Source organism: Euprymna scolopes, chromosome 35 (assembly GCF_053919585.1).
Source record: "Euprymna scolopes isolate OS-2025 chromosome 35, ASM5391958v1, whole genome shotgun sequence".
Lineage (NCBI taxonomy): Eukaryota > Metazoa > Mollusca > Cephalopoda > Sepiida > Sepiolidae > Euprymna > Euprymna scolopes.
Window position 1 is genome coordinate 11,285,322 of NC_136516.1, and position 26,475 is coordinate 11,311,796.

General features: G+C 34.7%; 1 protein-coding gene across 4 annotated transcripts in view; it reads left to right on the top strand.

Moving 5' to 3' along the window:
• LOC145259682 (uncharacterized) overlaps positions 1–26,475 on the top strand; it is a 94,807-nt gene that overhangs the window by 62,794 nt on the left and 5,538 nt on the right. The window contains exon 3 of one of the 4 annotated variants that reach the window (XM_080117348.1): positions 16,520–17,869. In XM_080117348.1, coding sequence (XP_079973474.1) covers positions 16,592–17,827 — 1,236 coding nt within the window. In that variant the 5' untranslated portion in view covers positions 16,520–16,591 and the 3' untranslated portion in view covers positions 17,828–17,869. Of the gene's footprint in view, positions 1–16,519; positions 17,977–26,475 lie in introns of those variants that run through there. The other 3 variants (XM_080117350.1, XM_080117346.1, XM_080117349.1) reach the window with 3 other exon arrangements.

The following is a 26,475-nucleotide window of genomic DNA, read 5'->3' on the forward strand; positions in this document are numbered from 1 at the left end:
ACAACTGATTTAGAGTATTTTTGCACTGCTGAATCAGAAAATGGTATCTGTTTCTCTACATCAGGTCAGGTTTTCGTACAAACTGGAATTTTGTCAACAATATCATCCGAAATGTATTTTTAAGAGAAAAAAATGGTTTGTCAAAAACATACATTGATTACCTGATAAAAACCACCAATTACTGCAAACTGAATGGAGGGCATTGATCACTCAAACATATAAATTGCATGTTTCGCCACGGTTCAAACTTCATGACTTGAGCTTCTCAGAGCTCTACATTGCGAGTGAAATTGAAAGTAATCCATTCCTTATGCAATCTTCACACCTACGTGAGAATCAGATACGTCCCCATTGTGATGACTAATCAGGGCTCTACATTGCGAGTGAAACAGTCGCATTTGCAAGTGATTTTTCAAAGTGGCGACTAGAAATAATAATAAACGTTTATCTTTTGGCAATTGTATTTCTTTCGCTGACAATCTTCCAAATCTCACTACTGAGTGAAAAATATCTTTACAACTTTTTTTTTAATAAAACGAACAAAGTAAAATTATTTAAACAATAAAAAGTTTAATAGAACAATATATTATTTTTAACGAAGGCTGTTGTATATTTAGAATTAAACTTATTAGAAAAAAATACAGAAAAATCTATGCACATAATCGTCACAAGACGAAAATGCCATTCAAAAAATAATGTGACTTTGGCCAGTAACTTTTCTATTTGGCTAGTAAACGAAAATATTTAGTTGTCAAAGGTCAACTAAAGATAAATTTGTCCGTAGAGCCCTGTTTCTGTTTCTTCAAACTCCTGGAATGCTCAGCAGCAGGGAGGTTTCTCTTCAGATTCCAACAGTAGTCAGCCATCATGACTACGTCCCAGCGACCCTGATTCTTGGTCTACATCTCTTTCAAGTCTTGATGGAATCTCTTCCCCTGCTCATCAGTCATTGAACTCGGGTTCTTAGGAAACCAGTCCATATGTGGAAATAGGTAGTGCATCTTGACGCTCCTGTTGCAGCCCAGGTTTCTGAAGGCAGTCAGCATGTTAAGTTTTGCATAGTTTCTGACCTTTGTAAGAAATTTCTTTCTCACACAACTCAATTTCATCTCCACAGAAGCAAATGAATTCCACAAACAAAAGCCACACCTTTAAACTCAAAATTTGTTCACAAATAACAGCAATGAAAATTCTTTGGTTCTGGTATAGTCCTTTGCAAAACGGTGGCCTGATTTGCCCTCATAGGCATGGAACCTTTAGTTTTAATTCCTATTGTTGGAATGTTAGTTCATTGTTCCTTTGGAAGGATCCATGAATGATCATGGTAAATTCGACGGGAATGATGGCGCCTATAATCAGGCATAATGTGAGCCCCTTGGGACTCAAGAAGAAATGAGATAAGATCCAATATTTGGAAAATAAACATGCAGAACAGTTCTTGAATGTCATCCTCAATTAGGATAAATTCAGCAATATAAGTTGTCTCTGCTTGTAGAGATGTGTCCTTCATTTACCGACTGTTTGGTGTCCAGGAAGGAATTGTCTTGGCTCCCTAGAGAGAGAACCGCTGAGTTGAGTCTATCCCGATGCCGTGTTTCTGTTAGACTGAAAAATAATAGCATGATACAAAAAGCGCGCCAAGCCAAATAACCTGACGCATTCAAATTTAAACCAATCCCAGACCGGCTACTAGAAGTGTGTGGCCGGCCTAAACAAGAAAGATGGCAGTTGTATATGGAATTTCTCGCACCTTATTGTTGCCAAAGAAGTTCTTCACTAGCAAAACAAATGCACTCCACGCTTCCAGTTCCACTTTGTTCATTGAGTTTTTGAGCTGCCAGATCTAAGGAACATCAAAAATGCCAGCTTTCAACTTCTCCGTCGTTAATCCTGGAAAAGTTTGCCACGAGTAAGTGAAGAAGTCCCCATCCTTGGTGAACTGCTTGATTAATCCGAGCTTGATGTGCAATAGTGGGAAGAGTATTCTGGTCTCTGTCCACCAGAGACAGAATAATGACGTTTCTTTCTTTGCAAGGCACTAATTCCTCTCACATAGGCCAGTCGTTCTTTGTGTATGCTAAGTACCATCCTTGACCAGCAATGTGCAATGAGTATGTCTCTGTCCACCAGAGTATTGTTGATGACGTTCCTTTCTTTGCAAGGAACTAGTTCCTCTCACATAGGCCAGTCGTTCTTCGTGTATGCTAGGTACCAATTTTTGGAAGATTTCAAAGTTTTGACTTCAAATTGATCCCTTTTCGACATAATCACCCAAAACTATTGGACCTGAATATTCTTGTCATTAAAATAATCATTTCCAATCAAAACAATTATTTGACATGGCATCAACTTCTAAAATGCTCCACACGTGCATACATGTGAAAAAAAAACATTAATAAAAAATGACATGTGGCCATAGTTCTAAAACTTGACCTGATTGAGTAAAACTAATGTGATTTTTGGATTCAGCACATCAGATTCATCTGGAATCAGTTGAAAAAGAAAACAAATTTGTTGTTGACCAGTGCTATCAATATTAGGACCATTTTGTTTACTATCATTGTTAAAACCAAATCATAAATATCCGACAGCGATTAACAAATTATTTTTTAAACAAATGGATATTTTTTTTTTTTACTTTTTATATCTAACATGTTTTTGTTTTTTGTTTTCATCATTGAATATGTTATAAAAATCTTTTTTTAAAGTTGAATTTTAAAAAAAAGTAGACTAATGGTTTATATTATGTGAATCCATAATCTTTTCTTCGTTGTAAAATTAAGGTTTCAACTAACATAACCTTCTTCAAGTGCATCCTTTCGAACCTGAGAACTTTCTAGTCAAACTTAGTATCTATATTATACTTATTTTAGTCTGGCCAACATTTTTCTTTCAGAAACTACTGGGTTACTCTGGCTATAATTATAAGGTGCAACGAACTATGTATTATGTTATCCATTCAGTGCACAGTTTGGGATTAATAGGGATTAGTATTTAATGCAAAAGGGAGCACAAATTTAATCATATTCAGCCATCAGTTTTGTATAAAACATTTATTCTAATTCAATGAGCTATAACTTTTGCCCGTTTTTAACAGGTTAAAAAAAGCTAGTATTTGATGTTGATCTTGTGAACCTATATATATATATATATATATATATATATATATATATATAGTCATCCACATACAGTACTGTTTCGCTATTTCACAGCTCATCAGTGCGGCTAGACAGGCAACTACCTCAAGCCAGAATTGAAACCCGACTGCCTGTACGACAGTCAAGGCTTCTAACCATTATGCTATCGGCGGCTGCTGTGCAAGTCGTGAGTTTAACGATGTTTTGACATCGTCCGAAATACCTAAGCTCGATTTGTTTACACAAAGAGCGTCACTTTATACGCTAATGGTAATTCGTGTATCACTTCTCAATATGCTCAACTCAAGATGAGAAGCACACACACACACACACACCTACACACAAGCGGCATTCCAAAAGTAATGCTTCCTGGTTTATTCCGCCCGAATGGATCAGAGGGATTAAAAATTGCATTCTTATGATGACTGAACTTGCACATTCATGATCTGAAAGTATCATTTCTCTGTTGCAGATATTGACAGTGTGATACTCTAAGAAAGCAACTCCTGTCATAGACAGTTCGTCAGGGGCAGAGATGTGTCATTAAATTCCTGGCAAAAGTGCATTGAGAATGGTGTTGACTATGTAGAAAAATAAATGTCGCTCATTTTAATGGTAGTAATCCTGTCTTCATAACTCTTCAACATATATATATATATATATATTAGTGATAGGACAATTAATCGGAATCTGGAATCCAACTTTTGGGGGGTATCGGAATCAGAAAATTTGTATTTTTCGATGCCAAAAAGAATTCCTTTAATTATCTTTTCTTTTTTCTTTTTTTTTTGTATTTGATTTTGTTTAAAACAATCTTCCACTGCTGGTAGTAATAAAAAAAATCAATATTTATTGATTTTTAAACTACCAATAAAACTAATAACTATAGGTTAACTCCCCCTCCCCAAGTCTGTTTTTACATTTGAGAAAATATGTCCACATTTGACGTGTGTTTTTATGGTAATTAGGAAAAATAACAACTCTATAGTTTAGAGATTTCTGAAGAATCGGTAAAAAATATTGGAATCATCCCATCACTAATATACATGGTAAGCAGCTGATGATCCCCCGTTTTCTATATACAAAATTTTAATTAAGGTTTTCTCTTTTCATCCTTATGTAGTTAAATTCTGTTTTTAAAATTGAGGACTTTTGCGAAATCGGCTTATGTAAGTGCTATGTCTATTTCTATTTAACAATTTTAGTTAAGGCCTATTTTTTTTTTTTCTTCATCCTTATATAAATGAATTCTCTTTGGTCATTATAAAGTTTTTAGAAAGTGGATTATGTAGGTGCTTAGTCTGCAATAGGTTAAAATTAATATTTTGTTCCTTTCGGGAATCTAAACAGCATTCTTTATTTTTATTTTTGCATTTTTTTTATTCAAAGCTTCTTTAGACTATATATACTAGTATTTCAGCCTGACGTTTCCCGGGTTTTTAAAGGTGTGTGTTGAGCAAAAAAAAAAAAAGTGGAAGTAGGAAGACAGGCTTGAACCCGTACAGCGACGGAGGAAAAGAACGAGGGGAAAAAACCTGACGTCTTTGCTGTTACAACCACTGCCAAACTGGAGGTGACTTATGTTTAAATTAGGGCTAGACAATCGAAAAGAGAAGATGACTTTCAAAAATATCGGCGAAAAAAGCGACCCCCCCCCACACACACACTGTAGAAAAGTGCCCAGTTGAAGGTGAAGATATTAATGTTTTTAGCCAATTTTTCAATATTTGTCATCTGAAAGGTCGAACTTCAAAACGATACTGATCTTTGTGAAAATCCGTTGCCTCTGTCGAAAGTTTTAGGCAGACATACAAACATACATACATTTATATATTGGTAACAAAAAATTTTCGACCCAAACCGATTAAAAAGCTTGCCCTATCTCTGAATACCCTTTATGCCAAATTTCAAATGATTAGACCAGAAATTGTCTGAGTAATTTGGTAGAGACCGCAGAGGTCACATTTATTGTTTTGGGCTCAAATCAAGTTATTAAGTTAGATCCATGTCCAAGGAACCTATATCTAAAATTTCAATTGTTTAGACCCAAAATGTCGGAGGAGTTTGGTAGAGTTCTCAAAGGTCAAATCGTTGAAATTTGACTCTTGAACAGCCGAATTTCTGTCCGAAAACGGATTACAAAGATTTTCCCAAATCTAACTACCCTGTATATCAAATTTCGAGTCTGTAGATGGAAAATTGACAGTTATTGTGTAAGGAAATATACACACACACACTTTCACTTTTATGTATATACTAGCATTTCAGCCCGGCGTTGCCGGGTATTTGGATGTGTGTGTTGAGCAAAAAAAAAAAGTGCTAGTTGGAAGGCAGGCTCGAATCCGTACCGAAAAGAAACCGGGGGGAAACTTGACATCTTTGCTATTACGACCACTGCCAAACCGGAAGTGACTTATATTTTAATTAAGGCTAGACCATCAAAAGGAGAGGATGACTTTCAAAAATATTGGTGAAAAACGACCCCCCCCCCTTTTAGAAAACTTTCCAGTTGAAGGTGAAGATATTAATGTTTTTAGCCAATTTTTCGATATTTGTCATCGGAAAGGTCAACTTCAAAATGATACTGATCTTGTCAAGATCCATTGCCTCTGTCGAAACATACATACATTTATATATTGGTAACTAAAAATTTTCGACCCAAACCGATTAAAAACCTTGCTCTATCTCTAAATACCCTTGATGTAAAATGTTTAGACCAGAAATTGTCTGAGTAATTTGGTAGAGATCGCAGAGGTCAATTTTTTAAAATTTTGACGCCTATTATGACCCCTTAACATTTATTGTGTTGGTCTCACATTACATTATTAAGTTAGATCTATGTCCAAGGAACCTATATCTAAAATTTCAAGTGTTTAGACCCAAAATTGTCGGAGGAGTTTGGTAGAGTTCTCAAAGGTCAAATCATTGAACTTTGACCCCTTAACAGCAAAATTTCTGGCCGAAAGCCGATCACGTAGATTTTCCTAAATCTCAGTACCCTGTATATCAAATTTCGAGTCTGTAGACTGAAAATTAACAGTTATTGCGAATGAAAATGTACACACACACAGACAGACAGGTTCACTTTTATAGATATATATTGAGGAGTCAATTAGAGTTTGGCTTAGGTGAGATCGCCGAAAGTCAGCACTTCAGCATCTAGCAAAGAAAATTGTCACTGAGGCTGACACAACTGAACAATAATCAATTGGTGTCCACAACTGTATCATAGATGCAGCATATATCATAACTAGGTTAGACTATAACTTTTGTTGTTTTTACTGTAGTGCAGTCAATGAGATGATCATCGGACTACTACTATTACTATTATTACTATTATTATTATTATTGGCGACTATTGTAACTAACAATAACCGAGTTAACACTTCTCCCTGACCTTGGCTGATGGGATAAGAACAATCTACTCCTTTGGATTAACTAAATTATCCAGTCTGAAATTTTGTGTGGATTGCTGAGTTCTATACAAGCATTTTTAAATTGGAAAAAGTGCAGTTGAAGAAGGTTGGAGGTTATATCGGCTGAAAAGTTGTGCATATAACAACCAGAATAACTTAGGCCTATAGCAACGTCTAGAGAGTGAACATCGCAAGAGTTATTCCAATTGTTTTTATTGAAGTGCAATCAATGATGATCATCGGACTATATTATTATTATTATTATAGGTTATAATAACGAGTGATAGAACGATTCCCAGATTTTCCTAATGCCGATACAATTACCGATTCCGATTCTTTATAAATCTCCAAATATTTAACTATAGAGTTGTTATTTTTCCTGATTACGATAAAAACGTGTGTTAAATGTGCAGATATTTTCTCAAACGTAAAAATACATTTGTGGGAGATGATCTTTGGATTTTATTTTTACTGATAGTTTAAAATCAATAAATATTTTTTTTTATTTTTATTACTACTAACAGTAGAAGAATTTGTTTTAAACAAAATCACATCTAAAAAAAAAAAAGCAAAAGACGAAAGAATCGTATTTGTTGTCAAAATACAGGCACAAATGTTTTCTGATTCCTATACCCCAAAACATTCCAAATCTTCAGAGATATTATTATACTATTAACCATAGACTCGTTTATTGTACATCACAAAATTGATAGAAAATATAAACATCTAATGAATATAGATTACATTAATTTCGGATGTGTTGATATATATGGACAATAATTTAATAAATGTTAAAAGTTGTTTAAAAAAAAAAAAAAAAAATATCCGTATCATCGTTTCTACTCCTTTTCAAAATATTTTTTTTTTTCATAATAAATTTAAGATATTTTTAAAATGCGTATTCAGAGAATTTTTTTTTTTTAAACAAGTTTGGAACATTTATTAAATTATCATATTTTGGACTCTAACTATATATGTATACGATTGAGCTTTTAATCCAACTTTTGTATAAATTAAAAAAAAAAAAAATCATATTATTGGGTACTTAGGGGACGGACCACTTGAAGGTTGCCAACATCTCTAAGTGAAAGGGTTTCCATGGAACAAACTGAACTCTTACTTTGCACACCAGGTTGCCAATTTATATCGTTAACCACTTAGCCACCGTCGCCTCCCTGAATTTTTGATGTCAAAAAGACGGGGGATCTATTATGACATCACAATGTATTCTGACTTTGTGAAATCCTTTGACTTTGTACTGATTATCAATCAAATCAAAGTTTAATAAATTCTGTATTTCAAAAGATATACAAGAAATACTAACCCAACGGGTCATGGATGATTTGGTATATGATATTTGATCAAGCAATTCATTTGCGCTTATATTTTAATGTCGGATACATTATTAAACATAATTTTAACATAACTTGCGTATCCACTTAATATAATCGATTCTTCAGAGTGTCAAGTTGGTTGTCATCCTATCAGTTATTGCTTATGTAAATCTGATTTTAATTTTTGCATAGGCATGTTGTCATTTCATGATGATGATGCTTATCATCAGTTTAATGTCTATTTTAGATAACGACATGTTATGGACGGCTTTAAGACCTATCTCTGACCAGGTCTTTATTTATCCCTCTTTCTCTTTTTTTTTTTCCATTTTTATCACTTCCTCCCATGTTTTATTTGGCCTTCATCATGAATTGACTTCAACTATTCTACACCTACGAACCAAAGAACGTGGATCAGTTCTTTCAAAATGGCCATACCATTGAAGTGTTATCTTCTGCACATTCATCTTTATACTGGATAAATTTGATCTTCGTTTGAACTCAGACCTGACCCTGTCTTTAAGACTCATATTGCACAGTCGTATCATTCTCGTATAATTTCTCTCCATGCAATGCATGTCCTCCACTCTCACTCGCCAGGTTTCATTGCCAAAGATCAGATACTCTTTCCTGGTTAAAAAAAATATATATTTAAAAAAAAAAGAATTCAGTTTAACATCCTATTTTACATGCTAGCATACTTCTAAAGTATCCTATCTCTGGACAGGTCTTTATTTACCCCTCTTTTTCTCTCTTCCCATTTTTATCACTTCCTTCCATGTTTTACTTGGCCTTCACCATGAATTGGCCCGAATTGTTCTACATTAACGAACCAAAGAACGTGGATCAGTTCTTTCAAAATGGCCATATCATTGAAGTGTTATCTTCTGCACGCTCATCTTTATACTGGATAGATTTGGTCTTTTTCTGAGAACTAAGCCTGTCTTTAAGTAGATTTGGGAGATATGTGCACACACACACACCGGCGGTAATCGTGACACCCTGCACTGATGATTCCCGAAAGGATAAGACTGTATATATTAAAAAATGATTGTAGTAATAATTATGTCAACCCCTTTAAGAACTCTGTTCTTATTGTTGAGCACTCTAATTTGAAGTTAAAAGTCGGTCGCTTAAGCTTACACGCGCAGATCATGATGTCATAATTATTAGACCACTATCACTGTCTTAACATTTAAAAAATAAATGTTTAAATTTCAACTGCATTTCTCACGGTTAACATTGGCCATGTAGGTTTGTTCCTTGTAATGGAGTTGGAAATGGTTTCATTGCCGGGTTCGAATCTCCCGACCGGTGGTAATCATGACACCCTGCACTGATGATTCCCGAAAGGATGAAATAATAGTGTCTGTAGATGTTAAAATACATATATATCTATATAAGTTCCAGGTTAATATTTTCCAGAGATGGAGCAACTAAAAGTTTTAATAAGGTTAATGCAAGAGTGTTCAATACCGAAGTAGGGCAAGATATACTATTTTATTTGTTTTACATAAACATTAATGTCACTACACATTCATGAGCATGTTTCGGTTAACCAAGTAATGAGAAACCTCTTCAGGCGATATTACTTATACAAAAGTGAGCACTACCACCTGAAGAGGTCTCTAGTTACTTGTAACTGGCTGACCGAAACATGCTCATGAATGTGTAGTGACATAAATGCTCATGTAAAATGAATAGTATTCAAGGCATTACTCATGGAGATTTGGTGTTTCTCTTAATCCAAAACTATATTATTACTTGTATGAAGTGTGCTATGCTTCACTGCTCAATTCAGTGTGTGTGTGTGCAGGGGAGGTCCAGTGTTCTGGGGTCAAGAGACTATCCCCCCCCCCAGGCCTTCTTGATGTCTGAAGGCAGTGTAGTATATGTTCCTTCATCATTTATACCTTACTCCCAGGTTAACAAAATTATGTGGCCAGAATGGGGTATGATGAATCTCATGACACAAGAACAGATACTACACTATCCTCCAAGGGAAAAGGTAATGCCTGGGAGGATGATTTTATTACAACGGCACAAATACTAAACTACTTCCCTGGATTGAGCATTGAAAGATAGTATAATAGTACATGAATTAAAGTAGTAGCATAGTTTCGGCTCCAGATAGACGGATACAAAGTCTCCGTGAGTAATAGATTAGATTTAAAAAAAAAAAAAAAAAAAAAAAGATTGATAATAGAAGTGGTAGTATAGTTTCGGCTTCAGATAGGTAGGAAATCTCCATTAGTATTTGCTAAATTGAATACGTAAGTATATGTAGGTATAAAATTTAAACAAATAATCTCCTTGATTTCTTATTGCAGGTCATTAATTCTGCCTCTATGAAACATCTTTTTTTTTTCTTTTTCTTTTTTTTTTTTTTCCCCTCCCCCTTCTTCAAAAGCGAAAAATATTTCCAACTATTTATATCTATGTCTTTTATATTAAAGTTTGGTTATTAATTCTGGAAAAAAAATAAAAATAAAAAATGAATAAAATATTTGCTTTTTAATTAAAAAAATTTTGTAAAGAAAGTACTTTTAACCTTGATTAATCAATTTCACCTGTTGCCAACTTGAATATCCAGATATATATAAAAAAAAAAAAAAAAAAAAAAAAGCCTTTATTATTGTAATTAAACAGGTTTTGTTATATAAGGACGACACGGAACTCTATTATTATTGTTTCCCCCCCCCTCTCCAGTAGCTTTTCATTTTTTCATATGGTTACTGACATTACCCATTAATGTTTCTACTTGTCCTAGTGCTTTAGATTATTTCACTAATCATTTTTTAAAGAATTATATGTTCTATCCTTCATCTCTCATATGTGTGTCTCAGTAGCCTGATGGAAAGAGCTACTGACTATCAACTCGATTGGTATTGGTTCGATCCCAGGCTTAGGATAGGTGATGGTCTATCCACACTGAAGAGCTGTGATAGAGCAAAACAGTCTCTGTGGATGACTATATACATCTCCACCCCTTTCTCGTGTCGAGCACTCTTGGTAATTGATATCACTTGACGTCGACACACCGGTTCTCGCACGATCACCGAAGTTAAGCAACGTTGAGCCTGGCCAGTACCAGATGAGTGACCATTTTGGGAAGACGAGGTGCTGTATGTACCAGAGGTAAAATACCAGGTTTAGAAACTGGTGCGGTCTATCCTTCTCTCGAGGGTAAATTCGTAGTAGGCACCCTGTCTGGTGATGGCGTCACGATAAAAAAATACCTTTGATAGGCCTGGCGGAGCATCAAGTATTCAGCTACTGACAAGTTTTGAATTACACTGATTTACAAACTCGTGTAGTGAGTTCAATCTCGGCTATGGCCGTGCTGGATGGATGGATGGATGCTTTAGCAAAATGCAAAGCTATGTGTAAATAAACAAGTCGAGCACTGTGGGAGTGTCTGTTGATGTTTGTATAAAGCATTATAAGACATCATTGCTGACAGTGCCTGTCCCAGTGGCCTGATGGAAAGAGCTGCTGACTATCAACTCCGGTTGTTAGTTCGATTCCAGACTTGGGATAGGTGCTGGTCTAGCTGCACTGGAAGGCTGTGATACAGCAAAATGATCCTGTCTGTAACTATATAAGCCCCGCCACCTTTCCCAGGTTGAGCACTCTTTGTAATTGATATCACTTGCTACTGCTGTAACATAATACAAAGCTTTTTGTAAATACACAAATCCAGCTCTATGAGAGTGGTGATCTGTTAAATATTGTCGACGGCACTTATTCCGGCGGCCTGATGGATAGAGCTATTATTCCACTCGATGGTTGGATGGGTGCTGGTTTAGCCACACTGAAGAGCTGTGAAACAGTCTGTCTGTGGATGACATATATATATTATTTATATCAAAACTATATCTTATACCGTATATTTCTAAGACATAGCATGGTTTCATTGCAGTGGTACATCTCTGAAATATTTATGAAATATGTATATTTTATAAAAATGATTTGTATTGTGACAACGGGGCAAGCAAGGTTTTTATCCCCCCCCCCCGCTTCAAACAAAAGATTTCGACACAAAATAATTGAGTTTTTAATTTTTCGATGTGTCTGAGAGATCACTCTTTCTGATGATACCAAGTTCGTGTCTGTATGATGCAAATGACAAAAGTTTTTAGCAGACATACGAACATGGATGGAGGCTCAAAACAACAGTAGTGGGGGTGCCCGGGTGCGTGTAGGTGGTGTAGTAAGGAACCCCTGGAGGGTGGGGAGGAGGGTCAAAACAACAGTATACATAGGTGTTAATAAAAAAAAAAAAAAAAGTGGTAGTAGGCAGGCAGGCTTGAACTCTTAATGCAAAGGAGAAAAAAATGGTTAAAAAAAAGTGACATTTTAGCCAATGTCTCCATCGCCCAACCAGAAGTTCAGAACGTTGAAATTAAGCATAGTCAATCGAAAAAGAGACGGTAACTTGCTAAAATGTCAGCGAAAAGGTGACCCCCCCCTCCTCCTTGTACAAAAGTGCTCAGTTGAGGGTGAAGGAGTGAATATGTTTGGCCAATTTTTTTATATTTGTCGTCCGAAAGACCGAGCTTCAAAATGATACCGGAATATACATTCACACAAACAGATGAGATCTATATAATAGACTAGCCTAAGTGCCCGACGTTGCCCGAGTGTTTGGAGGTGTTTTGAGCAAAAAAAAAAAAAAAAAAGTGGTAGTAGGTAGGCGGGCTTGAACCTGTACTGCAAAGGAGGAAAAGAATATGTAAAAAAAAAACATGACGTCTTTGCTGTTACATCCATCGCCAAACCAGAAGTGGTAAAGATTTAAATTAAGGCTAATCAATTGAAAAGAGGGGATGACTTTCTAAAATCTCGGCGAGAAAAGCGACCCCTTCTTGTAGAAAAGTGACCAGTGTAGAGTGAAGGAATTAATGTTATTAACCAATTTTCTGATATTTGTTGTCTGAAGGGTCGAGCTTCAAAATGATACTGATCTCTTGAAAATCTGTTGCTTCTGTCAAAAGTTTTAGGCAGACATACAAACACATATACATTTAAACAGACAGGTGAGATTTATATTCGAGACTAGTGGGGGTACCCGGCGTTGCCTGGATGTTTGGAGGTGTGTGTGGTTTTAGGTAAATCAAAACACCCGGGTGTTTGTGTCGGGGGGGGGGTAAAATAATAAATAAAAAAATAGTTTTGGTAGGTAAGTATGAAGGATCGAACCCGAACCCTTGAGTCGAAGTTGGAAATTAAAGTGTGAAAAAAAACGTGCAACGTTAACCACTGGGCCACCACGAAGTAGTAACGGAAACATGTTTGAATTTATTTAAGTAATAAAACTTGGCAGGTGCTCGTACTTAATGAGGTAAACTTTGACTGCGGGGCAGTATTTTATTTACTGCGAGGCAAGATTTTTTTCTTTTGTTTCCCAAAGATGTTGTGGGGAAAACCAGCTCCCCATAAAAAGGGGATTGTCCAAATTGAATAGCAATTGTCTGATATAAACTCCACATTGATCAAAGCTGATTGCTTTCGGACATTTCTGGAAAAATGCAGCCAAAATTAGTTTTGCTTTTGTTATACGAAAAAGCTTAATGCACATGTGGCGATCAAAAATCTGGAATGTTTATCTCTTTCAAAGTCGAGCAAATTAAATAGGCAGGCGGCTCCCGTTAACTCGTAGATATTATTATTTAGACGTGATAGAAAAAGTTTTAAGAAGTGAGTCGACCGATCGCTTCTCGGAAAAAGGCCTTTCTCAGACATACACAAAAAGCGAACATACACACATACATACGCACATTTTCGCATTTATATTTATAGATTATTTCCCTTGGCCAGTGTAATGTAAAATATTCCCCTGTAAAAATTATTTTTTTTGTCTAGAAGAGAAGAAAGACTATTTTTAAGATCGTAGTTTTTCCATACTCAATACTTATCAGATGAATTTCGGTACAAAACATAAGAACACTGCCAGACGTATGAATTACGTTTTTGTGAAATCTGCAAAAGACAGGCTCAGCTGTTTCGGAACCTATGAGGAAGGAACTTTCACACATACGCAGTGACTTTTATATATTCAATACCTCCGTTCAGTCTCGAGAGACAAAGGATACCCCCTGTATGTGCAACAGCACATGTAATATTTAATCGATATATATATAAAAAATGTGGGTGTATGCACATTGTACTCCACAACGTCGCTGGTATCGAATTGTGCCGCAATTGAACCTGCCTACACTTGCATGCAATGAATGTTGCCATGCGATTTCTTTTGGCAAATGCAAAGGAGATGTCCTCTCAATACCTTTGCCACACAAACCAGCTTCAAAATAGTCATAATACAGTAACTAATTTAGCTGCCAAATTATTTGATAGCATTTTTTTTATGTTTTGCAAAGATCTGTTAAAATCAGTGACCGTTTTTAGATATAGTGAAAATAAACGTTTTGTCCGAGATACCGATATTATGAGACACAAGTTTGGAAATTTTTTTTTTTTTTTTTTTTTTCCTAGAAATTTTTTTTTAAGTTTCATGAAAATTGTTCAATAATTTCTCATAGAATTATCTTCATAATAACAAATGTTTCATTGAGAAAATTGAATTTCATGTTGAGGATGAAGAAATACTAAAACAAACTTAGAAAAGAATCCTATTAAAAAAAAAAAAAAAAATTGCAAAATTAAATCCCTCAGAATTAAGTTTGGTTTCTTTATAACATAGCACTAGAAGAAATGGAAATATCAAATGGAAATTTCTTGATTTGTACTTATGTAGAATAAGGACAGTGGTATCATCAGAATTTTCCAGACAGCTTATGTAAAATATCAAAAGGTGCTGAAACATTGAGGCAGTGAAATCACAACAGCAGACGTTATTTAAGAAAACTTTTATTTACTATCATTGGTTTATTATATTTAAAAAAAAAATGAATATTTATCTTGATTTTAAAAAATATATATATATATATATATATATAAAGAAAAAAATCATAAAAATTTCAAATTTTTGTTATTCCAAAAAATAAACATTTTTCTTGATTTTAATTTTTTTTTTTAAGTTTCATGAAAATTGTTCAATAATTTTTCATTGAATTATCTTTGTAATAACAAATGTTTTTCATCAAAAATATACATAAAAAAACTGAATGTGTATTTGATTTGATAAAAAAAAAAAGACTAAAAAAAAATCATAATTCAAAATTTTTTTTGTTCCTATTTACGTGTCTCCCCACGAGAGCAGAGTTAGATACAAGATTGGATTTTAATGTTGGGAAAATCCAGCTCCACAAAGAGGGGTGCTCTGGATAGAAGCAAAAATAAAAATTGTCTCTGTCAAAGGGTTTCTCCTCCACTAACCGAGAACAGTAAAGCGTAGGATCAGAACAGATACTACACTTTGTTCCTAGCCAAATTTTGTTATTCAAAAAGATAAACATTTATTTATAACTTCTTTTACAAGGAGTATTTTTTTTCTTAATTTGAATTTTTTTTTTGTTTTGTTTTAAGTTTCATGAAAATTGTTCAATAATTTTTCATAGAATTATCTTCATAATAACAAATGTTTCATTGAAAAAATTGGCCAGCATGTGCAAAAGAAAAAAAAAAATCACAAAACTTTTGTTTAGCACTTCCCGGTGTTTTCCAAAAACTGTCCAGAAAATTCAGACTATAGCACTGCTCTTATTCTGCATAAGTACCTTTTATTTCAATGCTAAGAAAAACTTGACATTCTTAAGGATGCATGAAAATCTACTGGGGGGGGGGTATAGATTTCCTTGTCGGTCACATAGAATAAAACATATCAAAAAGAAAGAATAAAACATATCAAAAAGAAGGTTTGTTACCTAAATATATTTTGATAAAATGTTTTTAAAATCAATGTTTGAAGGATTTTCTTAATTTAATACGTTTGTATAAATTTTCAACCAAAAATATTTTTTTTTTTATAATTTGTAACTGAAGGAACAAATAAAAAGTTTATTGAAAAAAAAAAAATTGTATTGTATTTTTTTCATGCTTTTTTCTTTCTTTTTTTTCTTTCTTTTTTTTTAACGTTTCTGAATTTTTGTGATGAGGATTGATTATTCATATTATTTGGATTTTTCAGATTACTGTTCTCATCTTGAGTGTTATTTTCACAACATTTCAATCAATGCAACCTCCGACTTTCTTTAGGTGAATCTTGTCGAACTCTCAGAACCTGGATGGAATTTCGAGCAGCACCCTTTATTTAATCCACAGTAGCATGCTCTCATTTCGTCAGCCATGACTAATTTTTAATTGGTATAATTCAGTTATAGAAGTTACACTCTTCTAGAGGCTGAAGTTTCAATTTCCAGTTCGTGCGACACTCAAACAAAAAAAACTAAATACAATTGCAAATTACTTAGGATTTCTACCCAATTATCATAGCTGACAGAACAAGAGCATATGTTATCCCCGTGGATTAAATAAAGAGTTTCCATTCGAAAATTTGTACAAATTCCAGAGTTCGACATGATGCACCTATTGGAGGTTACATCAACTAAAACGTTGTAAAAATATTACTCAAGATGGGAACAGTAGTCTGAAGAATCCAAATAATATAAATTGCTTTTTGCTTTTTTTTTTTTTTCATGCCATTCACTGTATTGTTTAATTTCTGTCCCAGATTGTTGTTCGGAAGGATCCGATTTGGCGTGCCATCATCTCTAATTGGTCAGTCCTTTGATTGTAGGGTATTATGGGAACATGTCAAAGTCATCACAGTCTCTCACTCAAACACCTGAAGCTGAGCAACAGAGAGTATTTTGAGCGCCTCTTCCAATCCAGCAGTGGTGAGTTGGTCTGGTCCTGCTCCTACACTAAGTGGGTGCGGGGCCTTAAAAATGCCAACGGCTTCAGTGATAAAACAGACTTTTGCAGCAATCGGGATACCCACCGTCGCTATGGCATCCTCGTGAAGCCTGACAACACTGATGGCCAACACTTCAGTGTGCGGCTGCCTTCCATCTTTGAGGCTGTCATATCAACTAAGAATTCAGAGGATGTGGTCATCGATGGCTTGAACCCATTTGCTGTGTTCAACACTGACATGACAGTCCGTTGTTGGGATCCGTGGCCAGTCATGTTTAAAGAGGCAAGCATTATTGGCTACCATGAGAGCCTTGCAGTGCTCCAACTGAACCCGACGCGGGAAGACCTCACTGCCATCTTCTATGTGCTTGATCTTGAGCGACAATTGTCGCTAGCTGATTTCAGCATCGCTTACTACCTCCGCCGATGGTACGAGTGTTACGTCTCCCCGCAGAAGAAGCGCATCTTGTTGCGTCCCGATCATTCGACACGGGTCCTTGTAATGCCCGACAACTACTTGCTCCGAAAGATGCGTGTCCACCCTTCAAACAACATCACCATCAGTACAGTATCGCCAACGTTACGTGCCAAAGTCTTGACGTTTAACGCCCAGGCTGGGGATAACTGCATTATCGTCAGCTGGGGGCGGTGTCTTCAAGTGCAGCATATCGAATCTGGAGAATCCATACGATCCGTGGAAAATCTCTCGCTTCCTGCTGGCATTCAACAGATCCGATCAAGTAAATCGGGAGATTTTCTGGCTGTTCGCTGCGTGCAACCTGTCCACGCCAAGGAATACAAAGTCAATGTCGTCGGCGTGTTGGATTATAAAAAGCTAGAAGTTCTAATGACTATCGACGTCAAAGGTTGCTATTGGCCCTTCTCGGAAGTCATCAATCTGCAGGTTTTCCCACGTTTCTCGCCCAGCGAAGCGTGTATTGCCGTCATGAAGAATTTGCCATATAAGCGACAAGTGTTTACATACAAGTTGCCAGTCGTCCACCTGAATTTGCAGTACTTGTGTCGACGGAGGATTTTACACTTGGTCTCGATGGATGACGTGAAGAACTTGCCACTTCCGTGCCGGCTTATAGAGTATCTTCTGTGTGTCACAGTAATGTGACGTGGCATTCATCTGTGTCTGTCACATGTAACACAACCACAGGTCAGTCCCAGGGCAACTTTATATTACTTTTTTAATTTATTATATATATTTATATATAAATACTTTGTATAGCAAATAATATACTTCCATTGTGTTTTTATTATTATTATTCAAATGGTTGATAAATTACTGCTCAGTGTTGGATTGTTAAATATAGGATATATATTTTTGTGATACAAAAAATGTATATATATAATATATATATATATGTTATTAAAAAAAAAAAAAAGGTTGGAATGTTAACAAAAAAATGAAAATGGATTTAAAGACAAAAACTCAGGAAAAACAGCAAGTTTGTTCACATATTTACACCTTTTTTTTGCAGGTGCTAATCTAATGTAGGGGATTTGGATATGTGTATATTTTTACGTCGTTGATTAAGCCATCCTGTTTATTGCATCTAAGCCTAGAGCTCTTTTTCCACAAAACAAAACGGGGCTTGTTTATAATAGTGATTTTTTTTTTTTTTTTTTTTTAAACCAACACATTTCAGGTGAAAACATTATTACATACTTATGTGTCATGGTGAAATTAGTATAAATTCCAAAAATTATGAAAATTGATAAAGTAGAAAAATAACAAGTGAAGCATGCATGTTCCCCTGTGAGTGAACAGTGAACGAGGCATAAAAAAAAAAATGACTAAGTTCAGCATTTGCCCTTCCATTTCTTATTTAGCCCCAAAAGTCCCCAGAGGATATCAAATCCTGGTGAAAATGAACAAACGGTGCAGTTTTAGGCCTTAACATATGTAAGTTTGAGTTCTGCACCATGCAAAAAAAGAAATGACTAAAGTCCATCATTTGACCCCCCCCCCTATTTAGCCCCAAAAGTCCCCAAGTCCTTAACACATTTAAATTTGAGTTCAGTACCATGCAAAACTCCTAATAAATAAACATACACAGAAAATTTTGGACAAATATGGTAAAATAGTCCCAAAAATTAAGTGTTTTTATTAGCCCTAAAAGAGCCCCTGGGGCACACCAAGAGTTATCGCAAAGTATAGACAAAGTTATAAAGAAATCAGTTAGTTGCAACTTTTCAGAAAGTTTTATAAAAATCCTAGGCATCAATTTTTTTATTTTTTTAATAAGCACAAAAGTGTAAATTGCAACCATTTTAACCCAAAAGGCACCCCTGGGGGAGGGGGGGGGGCAACCGGAGTTTTCCTAGAAAATCCCTTCTGTTACTTTTTTACTCATATCATGTTTAATGTTTGTGCAAAATTAAAAAAAAAAATTCCAAGGCATAGTTATTGAGAAAAATAAAATAAAATTTTATCGAATCATACAATTTTTTTTATAGTATGTTTTAATGTGGAAGAGTTGTGTGACCAATTCAGTATGACAAACAAAGAAGATAACCATTAAATGTTCACTGACTTTAAACACGCTATATGAGAATGTAATTGTGACTTGATTTAATAATTTTTTTTTTCTTAGAACATCAGTTTCTGGATCTTTTTTTGAGACTTATCTCCCTTGACTTCAAGGGTCTGCCATTTTAAAAAATGCCAAAGCGTGATTGTGAATGATTTTTTTTTTTTTTTTTTTTTTTGTTAAAAATACATCTAGCACATGAGCTACTGGATCAGTTTTTAGTAACTTTTAAATTTGTACCTATTTTGCCATGATACGTAAGTATGTATTGTTTTCAACTGAAATCTGTTAACTTTGAAAATCACTAATGTAAACAAGCACTGAAATTTGTATAAATTTTGCTGTAATTAATGTACATTCCTATTAGTGCTTATTTTAAATTCACTGAAGGTCAAGAGTTATGCCTTCATTTCAATGGCATGCTTTTTTTTTCTTAATGAGAAAACACCTGCTGATGATACACTTTTATGACAGTGATCTTGATCAGAGGTGGGGAGTCGGTTAAAAAAAAAAAAAAAAAATTACCTACTTCACTCTAAACTATGACCTCCCCCTCCCAACTTGGAGATATGATGCTGAATAGATATCAAATTTCTGACACCATAGTGAGTTTTTAAAAAAAAAACACAATTCCTGCAGAAATTACTGACTCCTTACTCTGAATTCTCACTTCAGAAGTGAGGTATTAGTTTTTAAAGAAAAAAAACAAAAAACTGGATCTCCAATTTCTGACTTCAGACTTCTGCAAAAACTGCTGACTCTCACCTCTGATACCGTTTCAGATGAGAGGAATCGACAGAAAAAAATCTTTCTGATCCAAAATTCGACTTTTAGAAAAATTACTCTGGACTTCAACTTTCTAGAAGTGAGGAAGTAGCACTTTATAAATTGAATGAATTTTAAAAAATCCAACTCTGCAGAATTTGTTGACTTTTGACTCCAATTTTCAACTCCTCCCTTTCAATTCTGACTCTCAACTCTACAATTCCGTCTCTCGACTCCCCCCAATTCCGTCTCTCAACTCCCCCCAATTCCGTCTCTCGACTCCCCCCAATTCCGTCTCTCGACTCCCCCCCCAATTCCGTCTCTCGACTCCCCCCCCCAATTCCGTCTCTCGACTCCCCCCCCCAATTCCGACTCTCGACTCCCCCCCCCATTCCGACTCTCGACTCCCCCCCCCCAATTCCGACTCTCGACTCCCCCGCCTTTCAATTTCGATTCTCGACTCTCCCTACCTTTCAATTCCGACTCCTCACTTTTCGAATTGAGATTTGGAAATTTTAAAAGAAAATTGTTCTATTTTCTACTATTGGAAATGTTTTAATTTCGTGCAATATTCTAAAAAAAAAAAAAAAAAAAAAACTTTTACTAAAATACTGATACTAATTTACTTTCCAAGTGCAATATCATTTATTCAATGTAAAACGATCATCTGGGTTAATCAACATGCATTGTGTTTTTTTTTTTTTTGTCATGATTGGAGATTGCGTTGATCAGATGTTTGCTGAGAAAAAACTCAACAAAAACGTTTTGAAACTGTTGATAATCATTTCACAAACTTACACTAAACTCAACTACACGCACATATAAAAAACTCAACTACACGCACATATAAAAAACTCAACTACACGCACATATAAAAAACTCAACTACACGCACATATATAAAAAAAAATAGCCATAATACATACGAGGATAGTTCCAAAAGTAAAGCTGTCTATTTTTTTTATTTATTTTTTTTTTTTACCTCAAAAAGTTGAAGAGCTACAAAGACAGGAATGGTCACCATTTAAAACGAGCAATCTTTTGCACTCCAAAATTAATTTTTCTACATAGTCACCACCATTCTCAGTTCAGTGATCCACATCTATGACAAGGGTTGCTTTCTTAGAATCTTACATTGTGAATATCTGAAACAGAAAGAGAAACTTTCAGGTTATGAATGCATAAGTTCAGTCATCATAACAATGCAATTTGCAATCCCCTCTGATCCATTCGGGAAGAATAAAAATTTAAAAAGTAGGCATTACTTTTGGAATGCCCCTCGTTTACATAAAACAGATAACATATTTGTATTTTTGAATATAAGCACAGAGAGGATGTATGGGAATGCAGCCATAAAATTTCTTAGTTTAATCCTTCTCAAATTAAAAGTAACAGCAAAAAAAAAAAGAAATCTTGAATAATTTGTAACATACTAATCCCATTGTTCCAGACACAAACAAAATGCATTTGTTCGACATATCTTATTACTTATTTCAACATTACAAACCTGCTGTTTATAAATATGATCTTATTAAATACCGTTTAAGTTTGTGAGTTTTAACAATAATAAACAATGAATATTTTTGTAAAGTTGCTTAAAACTATTTTTTAAACATCGATAACCCTGTTCTTTTACAATTTGTTAAATAAACCGCAAAGTTTCTTTGCGCATAAACCTTGAAAGATTTGCTCTTTTTTTTTTTCCTGGGATGTTCTAATGCCTCATTTTCGATGTACGACATCTACGTCTTTTTCATCTCCCAACAGATGTCCGACATGTCTCGTAACAACTGTTGTGTTGACACGTTTCGTCTTCGTTGTAGTCATCGTGACCACTGCAGTCGAGTTGATCTGTCACTCTCTTTATCTTGTTTTTACAAGCAGCCATCTGTCTCCCTTATCATAATAACAGCGGCAATGTTCTTGTTTTGCCGTTCATATCTAAAGTTGTAGAATAACAACAAAATTTTTTTTTTCTACTTTTGCCAAGAATTATCCATTATAAACATGTGGTGGGAAGGAGAAGTGCCCAAAAACACGTCCATTCGTTACACGGACAAAAGCCAAAGAGAAAGATTTGACTAATTTATTTGCCACATTTAAATTTCTAGTGACAATTGTTTACATAACTAGTGCATCTCGGGTCGTGTTCCTACATCATAGCTAGCACGTCTCGTGCCGTGTTCCTACATTATAGCTAGCACGTCTCGCGCCGTGTTCCTACATTATAGCTAGCACGTCTCGCGCCGTGTTCCTACATTATAGCTAGCACGTCTCGCGCCGTGTTCCTACATCATAGCTAGCACGTCTCGCGTTCTGTTACCACATCATAACTAGCCCATCTGGCATCATATTACCACATCATAACTAGCATATCTCAAACCTCATATTACTCCATCAAATTGCAAGCTATTTTTTCAATACAAATACTGTAATATTTTGAGATATGAATCGAATTCCTTCCATGAGTGACGATGTATCAAAAAAAAAAATTTTTAAATCATATCTCAAAATAGTTCTAGTGTAGGAAATGCATGTAGGAAAGTGGGAGGGAGAGAAGCAAGACTACCACACACACACATATTCACACACACACACACACACACACTAAAATTTTAATTGACCTCGTACAGATTTTGACTTTGTACACATTTATTCAATAACTTACAGATTAAATGGTAAGGTAGCAGTTGTTGGATGTGTGATGATTAAAGTCTGAAGTGAGAGATATTCATGACAGATCCCCTTTTCCCAAGGCCAATAACTCTCTCTTCTTTGGTCAAAGGGAAATAACGTAATTATTTTTAGGTTGTACCTAACAAAATGTAATAAACAAAATGATATAAAAAAAAAAATGTTTTATGGGAAGAGAAACAATGGCATATGTTTGGTGCATAGGGATTGTTTTCAAACTTGAAGAGAGAGAGAGAGACACCAACCGCCTGACCGAAAACTTAAATGAGACACATGTTTACGCATTCGGACGGGAATTAAAACAGCACCTTCAGCTGACTTGCACAAGAGAGATATATATATATATATATATGTAGTTTATTATACAAACATTATTGGTTACATATGTGCATACATGTTTCAGTGGAATCCCAATTCAAGACTAACACCTCATCAGACCAAAAAAGAATCCATATTGAAAGGGGAGTCAATTGCATTAGTTTTTATAAGATATTAGCATGTGGTATACGTTCTGGGGGAAGGTGGGATGTATGCTTTGTGAATGTTAGTAGTACGGGTTTTCGAAGAAGGTGTGGTGAAGGAAGGGGAGAGGAGGAAGTACAATTTCGTGTGGTTAAGCTGTCACAGTGGGAAGGAAGGCGTTAGTATTCTTTTAACTTGGTGGTTGTTTATTGGTCTTAGTTTTTTTTAGTTATATTATACTCTTATTGTTGCTAATTCCTTATTTTAGGTTTTTATGATTGTTTTTTCTTTTCTGGTGGCGACTTCATTATCCTATTGACAAGTTTTTACACAAAATTATCAACCGAACAAATTGTCATCAAAAGATGTAACCATTTCAATTGTTATTAGACAGGAGTATGGATAGTTTCAGATAAAATGCAGACAAACCTTTAAATTGAAAGTTAAAAAAAAAATATGTGAAAAATGGCAAATACACCAATGATTGCACTAACCAATATCCAGAAAAACAGATCCATTTCACAACGCCCAAAGAAACGATTCCTGCAAGCTTTGGTATTCTCAATAGCAACATACGGAACAGAATGTTGGGTCTTGAAGAAAGTTGAAAAGAGGAAAATTACTTTTGAATTGTGGTGCTACTGTAGACTTCTTCGTTTAAGCTGGGTGGACAAACGAATACGTGCGGCTAGGGACTGCTTGTGAATTTCATACTCCCATGGAACTTCCTCCTTTCGGAGAAAGCCACTTAAACCTGAATAGGGTTAGTGCCGTTTCACACCTTTCTCCGCTATGGCGTCACCTTGCACCAGGGCTTGGTCATTTGCATATGCAAGAGGCCGCTGCTGTTACATGTTTGTGGCTTCGTTACAATTGTTGTCAAAAGAGAAATTTTATTAAATGTTAAATAAAACTGAAGACTTTCGTAATTTACAAATGAATGATAGATTTTGTGATTTCTACGTATTCGTGGGATTGACACTAAAGGATCCGAGCAAAAAGAAATTGCATTTCAATAATAGCATGAATTTCATAACCAGGCTTATCTCCCTTGTATTTTCGGTTTTTATCCAGAATTAAACCTAATTTAAAAAAAAAAAAAAAAATGATGTACATGCCCGTCATGGAACAAAAATGTTATATTCCAAAAATCATAGTTATTTTATTTATTTTTTTTTTAAACTAAGAAAATCAAATTTTATGAGGGAGCGAAAAATTGTTTGGATCTGCCATAAAGGGAGACAACTAAATTACCACTACCGAGATTTTAAAATCCACTTTGTAATGTCTACAGTATACTATGAATTGCTAAAACTTGTAACAAAAAAAAAAAAAAAAATGATTTTCTATATAAAAACAAGAAAACTTTATCAATTTACGTGATTTTTGGAATTTGACCTTTTCTTCTGTGACAAGTACGTACAACAAAGATTTTTCTGTAATTTTGTTCTTTTTTAATTAGTGTTGCAATATTTTTGACATGATGGGAGATTTTGTTTATAAAAGCTGCTGATAGAAACTGACCAATCAAATTGAACCATGTTCTGCTATCAACCAATCAGAAACCAGAATTGCTCCATAAAAATTGAATCTTTTAACATTCCAGTGCATTATTTTTTCGTGTCAACACGAGAAGGATTTTTTGCTCTTTACCTGCAAGATTATAAAATCCAGAACTTGTACAGAACAGCAATTCTTGTCCAGAATTCCCCCTTAAAAAACAAAAATAAAGAAAAAATCTTATGTACACGTAGCAAAAAAATATATATTCCAAAAATCACATAATTTTATACAGCAGTTTTATTTTTAAACAAGAAAATCAAATTTCATGAGTATTGAAGTAATGACTATCTCGCCCGCCATTTCTGGAAAAGAAATCTCAAATGGAGATAATTTGACAATTCAAACTTGTGAGAATTTTATTGTAATACCTACACATTCCCATTAATCACTTAAAAATGGTTTTCTTTATAAAAATAAAACTACTTGATCAATTTACATGATTTTTGGAATATGGTATTTTTGTTTTGTCATGGCTATGTACATCATGCAGACTTTATTTTTGTTTTTTAATATAGGTGGAATTCTAAACAAGGAACCTTATTTTTTACCATTAGTCTTCGATGGATTACTTTCTGCAAAAACATGGAGTTCTCACTTCAAACCACATTTCTCGGATGAAAACTGAGATTATTAACACATGTACAACTGATAGTGCTCTATGAACTTTCAAAATAATATAATTATCTTTAAGTAAAGATGAAACGGCTGTATACTCTGTAGTTAAATGAAAATGTTAGGGCTGTACACAAAATGATTAACCTTTGGTGTGAGCATGGTATGTCTCGAAGGAATGGTGGAAGAATGCAGAAAAAGATGCAAACCGCTAAGAAGATGGCATGATAACAGATGTTCCTGGATTACCAAATCAAGGATGCAGGGTTCCTCTCTACGAGTGAAAAATTTACTTTCACCATGACTAATGCTTGTGCAAAATTTTTTAAAAATCCAAGGCGTGATTATTGAGAAAAGTGCGAACAAATGAACAGATGAATGATTTGGGGGCAATTTTACCTCTATAATGGCTCTTTTTGGTGGTGTTTTCGGATAAAGATACCTTTAATATGGATTTAAAGCAAACCTCAGAGAAGCAAATTTAAGTTATGAAAAAGATTTTTAATTCCAATGTTGACTTAGAATTATCAGTTATCTTTCTTGGGCTAGAGCAAAGTTACCTCCCCTAAATTATTATCATTGAGTAACAAAAGAATGTGCAATAGAAGCAGATATACTCTGTTATTAAGGCAGACATATATGGTCCGCTTGAATATCCCTTTTAGAACGATTTTTCAAGATCAATAAGTGGTGAGAGGCAGTTTTGGAGACACTTAAAGCATGATAGATCGAACTTTTCATGATGTGAAGAAAACGTTTAAAAAATACAATACATTTATTTTAAGTGTAAAAAATAAAAAAATTCTTTGAATTTTTGATACAGACTACAGCAGCAAAGTTAAAACTAGTGTTGGGACGATTCCTAATTTTTATACGATTCCGATTCCAGGAAAATATTGATTAACGATTCCGATACCAAGTACGATTCCGATTCCTAGGGAATTTATTGTTTTGAAATATACCAGGTAGTTTTATACTTATGGTCGGTAGTTCCCAAATATGTTCCCTAACTTTGGAAGAGATATTTTATGTCTACACCGTCGTGTTTTGGTTTAAATAAAATTATTATATAGTAAACTAAACGGAAAAATTAGCAAAATTTATTTTAGAGAAATTTATTTTACTTAATTGGA